At 33.5% G+C, this 12,030-nt stretch overlaps 1 protein-coding gene across 1 annotated transcript; it reads left to right on the forward strand.

Moving 5' to 3' along the window:
* The first annotated feature begins 2,171 nt into the window (after positions 1-2,171).
* Positions 2,172-10,877, forward strand: LOC114191464 (ARM REPEAT PROTEIN INTERACTING WITH ABF2). The gene is made up of 19 exons (XM_028080636.1): positions 2,172-2,519; positions 2,662-2,819; positions 5,160-5,332; positions 5,412-5,532; positions 5,602-5,676; positions 5,782-5,876; positions 6,077-6,152; positions 6,519-6,626; positions 6,968-7,096; positions 7,227-7,295; positions 7,479-7,538; positions 7,657-7,780; positions 7,889-8,028; positions 8,785-8,848; positions 8,975-9,054; positions 9,384-9,448; positions 9,554-9,671; positions 9,769-9,893; positions 10,517-10,877. The coding sequence occupies exons 1-19, from the start codon at positions 2,273-2,275 to the stop codon at positions 10,608-10,610; spliced, it is 2,121 nt and encodes a 706-aa protein (XP_027936437.1). The 5' UTR covers positions 2,172-2,272; the 3' UTR covers positions 10,611-10,877.
* Positions 10,878-12,030: the final 1,153 nt, after the last annotated feature.

A 12,030-nucleotide genomic window follows, 5' to 3' on the forward strand; every position in this document is an offset into this window, starting at 1 on the left:
AATACTAAACTTTTATGAAAAACATAATTATTTTTTGTTAATAACTTTAAGAATTAAATCAACTAACACAGACAATTATTAAAGGCTTTAAACATTTATCTTGAATATTTCAAAATTTGGATGATACAAAATGTTCAACAGAACAATTCATCGTTAACAATCGTGTTCCTGAGGTATTGTCCGCTTTGAAACGTTGAGTTTCGTCACGATTTTGTCCTTAAAAAACGCTTCAGAAGATGTAGGGATAAACTACGCTTGACCCCTGACTTCTAAGCTATGTTTAACTTATTGTAACTTATTTAAACTGTGACGGAGTTCAACGTTCCAAAACGGACAATACCTCGAAAACGGTAATTGTTCTTAACGATAATTATTGGACGAACTTTGATTGAAATCGATATATATATATATATATATATATATATATATATATATATATATATATTCAATCTTTAGATACTTAATTTGAAATTATACCCACTTCACATGTTCTATTAATTATTCTCTAACATTGGCTATCTTTATTTATATTTTAATAAAGTTACCAAATCTCTGTCCTATTTACTTTTACGAATGAACCAAATACAATTATTAAAAACAACAAAGTAAGGGACGTGTGAAACAGAAAAGTGTAATATTTGAAAGAATCAAGGATTACTACTAACATCAAAGGAGGCCTATGCAATCATATGACAATATAGAATCAACAAATAATTGTCAAGTTCAAAATTTATGCCCTTAGAAGTCAAACCTCTTGCTACAGACTTAAATCCAGTTAGTAGGAACATAGTCAAATCTTAAATTAAATTGATTTTGATTTATATGTTTAATTTGGATAATTTTTTCAATAAAAATTCTAACTACTTAAAATTATATCAGTTCACCTATTAACCAATCATATATTTTTAACGTTGATTTCGTTGACAGAAAGATAGATTCCCGCTTTACAATCAACTAGTTTTTATATTGCAACGATTTCTCTGTTTCTTTACCTTTTGGTTAAGTTTTTAATTTTTTTTTGTTAAAAGTTAGTTGGAGAATTTATTTCTAATTATGAAAATGTGATCTCACGTCATATTTCTTATTTTCTCCAAAACAGCAAAAATGAAAAATACTGTATTTTATAAACACAAATAAGAAAATTGTGCAATGATAACTGATGGTCACACGTGTCTATCAGCACTATAACTGATTTTCAAAACCCTTAGTCAATTATTTATTTCCAACATCCACTCAAAATTGATTGTCATGACTAAAATAATTGATTATCTCATACATTTCTAAAATTGAATCGGACATACTTCTCACTCTTTTTGTCACAGAATAAAATAAAATTAGAGTTCACAAGGATAAAATCTTATTCTCAATAATTTAGGTAAAATTTACTTAGACCATTGCACCACATTGATTTATTAAAGATGTAACATGGGTATCTTTGAATCAAATTTTTAACGAAAAGAACACAATGACAAACTTTTTTCTTTAACATAATTTACAATTATTTATATATAAATTGTTTTTTTAAAAATCTCTTTTATATTGATTTAATTAAAAAGAAATTTCAAATTAATACGTAAATCATTTATAGTTTCTAAAACGGTTTTACTTTATCTTTATTGTCTTTATTGTTAAGAGTATTTGCAAAGAAATTTATCTGTACATATTTTAAATATTTAATGTTTGCGTATTTGTATATTTTTATGTCTGTATATTCACACATGTTCAGCAAGTAATTTAAATATTGAATTAGTGATCCAAGAATCAATTACTTGTAGCATATCAGTTACTACAAGCTTTAAAAATTAAATTCGATGTCTAACAATTGACTGTCATATTTTTATAATCGATTTTCATAGTTCCAAAGGAGATTTTAATTGAATAAAGTATTATTTAATTTAGTTATTTTTATTCTTTAAAACTAAACACCAATAAGGCAGCTTCATTTTAATATTGATTATAAAAATGTCTGCTGATTTTTCTTACTTAGAAATAAAAAGGGCATTGTTCAGTGTTCAGCTTTGGCCCATTCCAGACCCCTAAATGATGTGGCCGGTTCAAAGCCAGACACCTCTGTTCTCAAAGTGAGTGTGCGTGTTCTTTTTTCTTTTTTCTTTTTTTCTTTTCTTCATTGCTACTTTACATTTCCCAAAATACCCCTTCTACATGTCACCGTTCAAATCTCCAATAGCATTTCTCACCCTCTCCTCTCTTTCTCGCACCAGACAGAGCAAACACTCTGTTCTCAGAACCTTCTTTGCTTTTTCTCTCGTTCATGGAGCTCCAGAGACGCCAGGATCAGAGTCTCTCCCAGAGGAAGGGGCAAAAGCGGAAGCTCGACGAGGAACAGCACGACGAGAGGCAGATCTCGGCGGCGCCGTCCACTGCCGCCGAGCGAGCGGCGCTCCTCTGCGACGTTGGAGAACAGGTGAGCATCCTCGAGTCGACTTTCACGTGGAACGAAGCGGATCGATCCGCGGCCAAACGCGCTACTCACGCGCTCGCCGATCTCGCGAAGAATGGTAAATCGATGCCTCCGATCTCGCCGTGTGTCGCTGCGTTCGTTTGGATTGCGGTTGCGGTGTGCTGTTTCTTCTTCTGTGTTTCCTCGTGTCGGTTGCATGTCCGTGTGTATGAATCGGTTGGTGTTGGTTGTGTTTGCAGAGGAAGTGGTGAACCTGATTGTTGAAGGAGGCGCGATTCCGGCGTTGGTGAAGCATCTTCAGGCACCGCCTCTGATTGACCGTGTCCAGAAGCCATTGCCCTTCGAGCACGAGGTTGAGAAGGGGAGCGCTTTCGCACTAGGACTTCTTGCCGTCAAGGTGATTTCATTTTTCTCTAACTGTTATTTTCGGTTTTATCCCATATTTAATCGTCTGCACCTCGTAGGTCTTAGCTTGTTTTAGTTTGGTACTTCATAATTCGGATTGACGATCCTTCGTGTTCTGCAAATTTGGAATTATGAGTGTAATTTTGGTTGTCGCTTGATTTCAAGTTTTGTAATGTTCAATTCACTTTTGATTGTTGTTTATTTATTTATGCATTTTAATATGGAATGCTGTTCCATTTTTTTTGTTTAATGATGGTGCGAGTGATATATGTAACTTCAAGTGTTGCACTTGTGAAAGTCTTTTTTTTGTTTATATTTAACTGAAAATGCGAAGTTCAACACAATAGTAGTTATTTTTTGTCATTTATACTCTTATCTCTCACTTAATATTTAATTAGTTTACATATATGCATTTATAGTGATATAGAAATGAAAATAAATATTTTATTCAAGTTAAAAAATATTCATATCTTGGGTTATCCAAAAAATGTCCAAAAAGAAACTAAGGGAGTAATAGTAGAGACAGTGTTAAAGATCATGCCTGATGGTGTAATTTGTAGGTTGGGTTTGCTAAATACTCCATTTGATTGTGTTTAAAAGACTTAAGAATAGGTAAATTCCAATTATCTCGATTTTATTTGATGTTATTATTTCAAAAATATCCTTACATTTAAACTTGGGCACCAGTTTCCAAATATGACTGGTGGTGATTTAAAGAATGTATTTATTTATTTTATGAAATTAAGAACATTAAATCAACTTCACTAAGATTCTTAGTTAGTGTGAGTATAGCATAGTACTTTCTGGTCTTCTATTAACGTTATCACATACCAATTAAAGTAATTAATTCAGCTGATCTTTTTGAAAAATGTTACCAGTGTACCTTCTAAAATGAACCTTATAACAAGGGTTGGATTGAGTGTTTGTTTTTATTGCATGATTCATTACGATGTGGTACAATGGGTTGTTTTTGTGCATGACACATGAATATGTCTAGAATCTTAAGAATCGTGATTTTGCTGTTGAATCACACCTCGGAGCCAGCAAATCCCGCAGCCCTCATAGTAGTTAATCACAAAATCAGATGTTGCTGCCCCTCCAAACCTGCAACTTCAGTGCTTCAGTTCAGTGTCCTGGGATTCTTTTTTACTTTTAGTAACTGTTCTCTTTATGTTCTGGCACAAGACAAACTGTGTCTGGGATTGGGATGTCAGTTTTAATTTTTTAACTAAATTAATTAAAATATATAACTTGATTACAGTGCATCTAAATTTGAATTTTCTAATTTTTTTTTCCAAGTGTTCACTACAAGAGATAAAAAAAAAATCTTACATGAGTTTGTCTTTATGCAATCTGTTTGGTAATCATTTATTTATCCCATATTTGAGTTAATTACCTGCTGTTTGGTAATCATTTATTTATAAAGGATTGAGTTTGTCTTTATGCAATCTGTTTGTCTCAAAGCTGGTTGAATCATGTAGTCTACCATAAGTTTACCCTTTCTATATTGTTTTGATGGTAGTCAGCGGTGGTGGAACTTGGTTGAGGGTTTATGTGGATAAGCTAGTTAGTGGGAAGGGGGAGAGGAAAGAGGATGTGCCAATTCTTGAAAACTGTGGGATCTGCTAATTTTACAATATTACTTCTGAGCTTTGGATACTTATTTAAGTATTGGATGAAAGCTTGTTTAAAAAATTTAAATGATCACTAATTGAATGAAATTCAATATATTGGGTGAAGGTTAGAAGTAAGGAAAGGAGATGTTCTTAAACATTCTACTTGGTGCAAAAATCACTTTAGTCAATTGGTGGTGGGTTGAATTCTTGTGAAATTCTTAATTAAAGCAAATGTCCCACATAGATTCAAAAAACAAATAAATTTGGAGGAGGGGGATGGGGAGATTGTTCCCTTTAGTCCTGATGGATATCCACCACTGAAAGCCAGTCTGGCCTACTATGTCCATAATTTTTGTTTGGAACTGTAGGAAGTGTGGGAGATTCTACTGATTTCTAAACGGAAATTTATGTATCCGGTTTGTCAATCACTAGATTAATTTAGTGTAGGTTGTAGGATGTGAATATAGAAGCATTGACCATCTCCTTTTTTGTAACCATGGTGAAGCCCAACATGTGCAGTCACTAGGACTGGTGACTGAGTCATGTTTGAGGGGAGTTTGAATTGTGTATGTATATGACATATAATTTCACATAATTTGATGCAACTTTTAAATTTACTGGTACTTTGCTTCCTTTTCTCTTCCGACATATTTCTTTCATCTGTTAAAAAGAATATAATTGCTAAACTGCTATTTTATTTTGAATGCTTTCTACAGCCAGAACATCAACAGCTCATTGTTGACAGTGGTGCCTTAATACATCTTGTTGATCTTTTAAAGAGGCACAAGGATGGCTTAACATCTCGTGCTATTAATAGTCTCATTCGCAGGGCTGCAGATGCTATTACTAATCTTGCTCATGAAAACAGCAGCATTAAAACCCGTGTCAGGTTTTGCCTTCTTCTAAGGTTAGCATATTTAAAATTTATTTTGGATTTGTTCTCAATATTATCTTGATTTGATCTGTAGGTTGGAAGGTGGAATTCCACCACTTGTTCATTTGCTTGATTTTGCCGATGCAAAGGTACAAAGAGCAGCTGCTGGTGCTCTACGAACTCTGGCTTTTAAAAATGATGAAAATAAAAATCAGGTAAGTTGTTGCTGGAACTTGTGGTTTGGATATTTTACAAACAAGTCACACAACATGATGATTTTCCAGATTGTTGAATGCAATGCTCTCCCAACTTTGATTTTAATGCTACGTTCTGAAGATGCCGCCGTTCATTATGAAGCGGTGAGGATAACAAAATTTTAATATAAATGCAAGATTTTTGCAATAATTTTCAGCTTATCTTTGCCCGGATCTTATGTGGCACATGCTATGAATTTGATATGCCAGGTTGGTGTGATTGGAAATCTAGTGCACTCTTCACCTAATATAAAGAAAGAAGTTCTTCTCGCTGGAGCTTTACAGCCAGTTATTGGATTACTTAGGTTTATCCTCAATTCTGGACCCTGATAAACTGCAATGCCCCTTCCCTCTCTACCCTGAACAATCTACCCTGAACAATGAACATGTTTTGTTATTATTATGTGGCCATTTTTTTTTATTTCTGGTAATAATATTCTATCAAATGTGTTGCCTGAAAGATATCTTCTGATTAACATATATAATGCTATACTTTATTTAACAGTTCCTGCTGCTCTGAAAGCCAGAGAGAAGCAGCCTTGTTACTTGGACAATTTGCAGCAACTGATTCAGACTGTAAGGTAAGCGTAAGCTTCAGAATGTAAAGGACAAAAGTAAAACTTGAATTGGGTGGATAACTCCAGTTTTCAAGTTTGAATCACTTAATATTACACACACACACGTACATATAAATAGCCCCCTTTTATACTTGTATGCCTGAATAGTGAGGAGGGGGAGATAATAAACAATTTATAACGGAACTTTAGTTGGAGCAATCGTTTGGTGACATTCCTATTTCCAATTTGATTGTTTTGTACTATTTATTTCTTGTTAAATAAGATTAGATGGTAATAGAATACTGAACAGTATAGTTACTTCTCTTATGATGTATCATAGATAATTTTCTTTTGACCTTAGTTTTTACTGTCTGTGCTGCTTGATTTTAGGTTCACATTGTACAGAGAGGTGCTGTCCAACCATTGATAGAAATGCTTCAGTCATCTGATGTACAACTCAGGGAAATGTCAGCATTTGCGTTGGGAAGATTAGCCCAGGTTATTCCCTTTCTTTTTTCCTTTTTTCCGTTTATGATTTACTTGCATTAGATTGAATATAAAGTTCCATTATATCCTGGAAATAAGTTAGTAGCATCATTCTCTGCAGGATAGTATTTGGATCTGTAACACATTCAATGGATTTTCATGTTCTCATTAATCCTCGTAGAGTTATATGTGGCTTATCTCTGAGAATGGAAATCATCTTAGTGATATATCACACCTTTTTATATCAACTACTATGCACCTGTGTCCATTTACATGTCGAATTCTGGTTCTTCTTACCAACATATGCATTTCTTTTGGCTGAATATAAATATACAATTTTTTGTTGATTTCAGGACACACATAACCAAGCTGGTATTGCTCACAATGGTGGCTTAGTGCCATTGCTCAAGCTTCTTGACTCAAAAAATGGGTCTTTACAACATAATGCTGCTTTTGCTCTGTATGGTCTTGCTGACAATGAGGTATGATACAACTGAATTTGATTGAAATGAAGATTTTCTGTCTTAATTGCTTAAAAAGCTTGTTACTTTGAGACTTAAGTTAATTAACTATTCTCTGTTTTTGGGTTATTTATTTTATTTTGTCCCGTAGGATAATGTGTCCGATTTCATTAGGGTAGGTGGAGTTCAGAGGCTGCAAGATGGAGAATTTATTGTTCAAGTAAGCTTTCTATTTACTACATACTGTAGCCTTGATTTACAGTTTCTGCTTTCACCCTTTGATGCCTTTACTAAAAAATATTAAAATACTTCGTGATTTCATTTGAACATTTGTAATTGAAGGAAAATAGATTTATCTTATTAAGATCAATGTTGACCTTTATGGAATTGATTTTTATTGCAGGCAACTAAAGATTGTGTTGCCAAGACGTTGAAAAGATTAGAGGAGAAGATTCAGGGCCGGGTAAAATGCCATATTCATGATACGTTCTGCTTTTGGTTGTTAAGACTTGATATCTTTAAAATGATGGGGGGTTTTTATAGTATTCAAATTTGTAATGTGATGTTTTTCCTTTTTATAGGTTTTGAACCATTTGTTATATCTTATGCGAGTTTCAGAAAAGGGTTGTCAAAGGCGAGTTGCTTTGGCTCTTGCGCATCTTTGTTCTGCAGATGATCAGAGAAAAATTTTTATTGATCACTATGGTATGTATCTTAGTAAATGTTTTTTCATGGGTTTGGTTCTCATTGTTTATTGTTTTACAAACTCCTTTTTGTATTTGTTTTGAAGAACTTGAGCATCTGTCCATGCAGGTCTTGAGTTGCTTATTGGGCTTCTTGGATCATCTAGCTCTAAGCAGCAACTTGATGGTGCTGTGGCTTTATGCAAGTTGGCCAATAAAGCATCGACCTTATCTCCTGTTGATGCTCCTCCTCTTTCTCCAACGCCACAGGTAATCCTGTTGGCTTATCATCAGTTTTCACAATTTCACTGCGTAGAATTTAATTATAAAAGAATGTTTTCACGAGTTTTATTTTTCCTTCAACTTTCATTTAACGATATGTGAAATTGTTGTTGCATCTGCTGTTATAGGCTTAAAATTTCTTCACGGGTAAGATCTTTATACAGTGTATACGTACTCAATTAGGTAGTAATTGTAATTTGCTTATATTAATGTAACGTGCTTAGAAATACTTTTTATTTAAAATTTCTTTAAACCCTGGTGTCAAATTTAGTAGTCAGTAGCCAATAACAATTTTTAATAGATTTATATTATTTGTATATGATATTGTTAGACTGAATAAATCATAGTTAGTTTGTACAGCTGTAAGCTTTTACAGGTGTCAGATATTATTAACAATAGCTTTTTGCTGTAAGTGGTGCCTATAAATAAGTCTGTGCTCTCATTTCAAGTGAGCAGAAATCATAAAATTTCAGTTTGTTCCTCTTGTTTGCTTTCTCTAAAAGATATTTTATGACGACTAATTACATGACTATATATAAATACGTGGTCCATTGAATATAACGAGCATCTAATTATCTAACAGCCAGCAGTCATCTTGATCAATGCTTGCTGTTTTACATGCTTGCCTCTTGCATAAGAATCCTGATGCCAAGTTTCTTCTTCACCCTGCCTTGTCTAAATAATTCTGGAATAAGATTTTCTAAAAGCTGGTATGTTTATGATCAACTACTATTTATTTTGCAGGTATATTTAGGAGAGCAGTATGTGAACAATGCTACATTGTCTGACGTTACATTTTTGGTTGAAGGTTGATGCTTTTTGTCCACATTGTTTCATTCTTAAAATTGTAGCTTGAAAAGCTACCATCCCTAAGACGTGTTGTGCTTCAGTTGACACGTGTAGTGAACTTGGTGATCTTTGTTCTTCGTTGCAGGCAAACAATTTTATGCACATAGAATTTGTCTACTTGCATCTTCAGATGCATTTCGTGCAATGTTTGACGGTGGTTACAGGGTGAGTTTATTAATTCAGCTTCACCCATGAATAATCTTTCTCCTTCACCCGACCTCTAAAGCCACTCCAAATAAGGATATTATCCCAAGAAACAATTCTTGTAATTCCTTTACATTATTACAAAACAAGAGTGTTGGTTATAAAAGGAACTCCTTTGTTGACTCCACTTGGTTTCATGAGGTATTTATTTATCACCTATATTTTTTACTGCTGATTTGAATGGTGGATCTAATATTAAGTAAGTAATTACCAAAAAATGTGTTTTAATTTGAAGCATAGAGTGGTAGTTCATATTCTGTGATGTGAACATGTGTTTTATTGCATGCCAGGAGAAGGAGGCAAGGGACATAGAGATTCCAAATATTAGATGGGAGGTTTTTGAGTTGATGATGAGGTCTACTAAATTCTGCAGTCTTGTGATTTATTAAAGTTGGTCTGTGAATGCTTCTAATAATTTATGGACATCTTATATCTCATTGTTCGTTTGATATCTATCCAGATTTGTGTATTGTGGATCAGTTGATGTCACTCTGGATATTGCTCAAGATCTTCTTCGAGCAGCCGATCAATATCTTTTGGAAGGACTTAAGAGACTCTGCGAATACACAATTGCGCAGGTGAGCTAGGAAAATCAGTTTTATATATTTATGTTTCCTTGTACTAAATATTAGACTTGATCGTGGGCTTCTCGTTACCCCATGTTTTTTGTCACAGGATATATCACTAGAGAATGTTTCAAGTATGTACGAGCTTTCAGAAGCCTTCAATGCAATACCACTGAGGCATGCATGCATCCTTTTTATCTTGGAGCAATTTGATAAATTGAGTGCAAGGCCTGGGTATTGATCTGATTTCCTAATTTCTGTGTTTACATCTTGTGGGCGTTTTCTTACCTCTATGATGTCTTGATAACTGTGTATAAGAATTTGGTCATCTGGTTTAGTACTGTTGTGCGTGCTGTTTCGTGAAGAATGTTGTTGAATTAAAACGAAATTTGGATCTTGAGACTTTAATAATCTCACTGATCTATTTTTTCTTTTTATCATCATAATGTTTTGTTTTAATAAACTGTCATCCCCCAGTACGTGAATAATGTCACTGGTGAAAATAGCAAATATTCAAGCCTATTATATCCAAAACTCAGTAAGGAAGAGTCCTTTGGAAACATAGATATTCCATGCTTACTGTGGTACAATGTTCCAATTATATTTTGGATGTAGATGACTATGTATTCCAACATTCAAGCAGCAAATAGAAGGTTTATTTGTATGGTTGTTTTTCTTGTACCGTATTCAGATTGGATGCGAGGGATTTGGTATTTTTATATATGGCCTTCTTCTGTTTATACACAGTTGTGTTTTATAGACAGTTTGAAATAAACAGGATAATTAGCATCAAGGCATTTTTTTTTTGGCCGACTGATTCTTCACCTTATATTTCTGTTTATACTAATTGTTTGCAGGCACTCTCTTCTGATTCAGCGCGTAATACCAGAGATCCGCAATTACTTTGTTAAAGCACTTACAAAGGCCAACTGCCATAACAACCGACTGTAGTATGCACCCATTCTATACTCTTGACCTCTAACCGATTGTGTTGTACAGAATGTAGTAGATGTTATTCCTTTTGTTGTACCAGGAAGGGGTCTCCTGTTTGTGATATACAACTCGGCTAGACCGAGTCTGCTTCTTTTATTTTTAAACGAGGTGTAAGCCCCTGTTCGTCTGTAATTTCATTATCATAGATATAGCAAATATGACCTTCACGAACATTTTTTTTTTCATGCAATGTGATGGTTATATGACTTAACAGTTCTTCTCTCAGATGCCTATGTTCAGGTAATTACCATTGTTAACTTTATGATTGTAGGTGTAAATATTTTTCCCAATGTATATATGGACAAAGTTATAGTTTTCTGCAAGGAAATTGTGCTGCTTGGGTAACTTCTGCCAGACTGTCGAATCCTGCCATTTGACAAGGATATTTGTTTTAAATTATTGTAGCGAATATACTTCATTTCAATATTCGTACGATGAAGGCACGTTTTTGATGCTTCTAAATAATTTTCCTATTATGCATCAAATCAGCAACTCTTAATATGGTTTTTGATTAATGTTTGAGAAGAGAAGTCTTTGAAAATATTTCATATATTTTTACAAAAGAATAGAAATCGAAAAAAGAAAAACTGAAGCAAGGCAAGGCTATGAAGGATAGGCTAAGCCAATCCTGGAACAGGTAAGATGTCATGGAATATCATCCTATTTTTCATTTGAAGCTGCTTGTTGAAATATGTATATGTTTTGGTCTCGGGAAATATGTTCACAAGAGCATTTCCGACACCAATGGATTTGCTCCTGAATTTCCCAAAGGATGTTGCTATATTTGTGAAAGTGAATTTCTTTTGGTTTCCATTTATGGATTATGGAAGATGTTAAATACTTCCAAATGCTCCGTTTCACAAATAATACTCTGATCATTCTTGGGAATCCAAACTCAATCTACCACTTCATGTGTCACAATTCCCGCTATACCCATCCTGTGTCTGATATAAAACCACCACCTACATTTAGTTGAACAAAAGGATGAACAGGCCATTCATCTGTTGCAAGTGTATTTCATCTTTGGCTATAATGAATAACTCTTGAAATTAGTAATTTTCCTTTTTAAAACCTTATGTTGAATGAGAAATTTAGTTTTTAAGGTAGTGCATTCATTAAGCTCAAATAAATAATTAATATTAATAACAGATAAGTTATTGAAACAATTATTTTCCTTTCCAAAGTCATGGATACATGATATTTTAATGTAATGTATTTATTGCGTTCAAATAAATAATAAATACTATTTTTACAAATTAATCGATTTTGATTAGAAGGAGGATAAAGTATTAGCAATATAGAGATGTCTTCTTTTATGTACATATTTCATATTTTTTTAGTCTTAATTATATTTCAAAATATAAAACTGAATAAAGAA

This window comes from Vigna unguiculata, chromosome 7 (assembly GCF_004118075.2).
Source record: "Vigna unguiculata cultivar IT97K-499-35 chromosome 7, ASM411807v1, whole genome shotgun sequence".
NCBI lineage: Eukaryota > Viridiplantae > Streptophyta > Magnoliopsida > Fabales > Fabaceae > Vigna > Vigna unguiculata.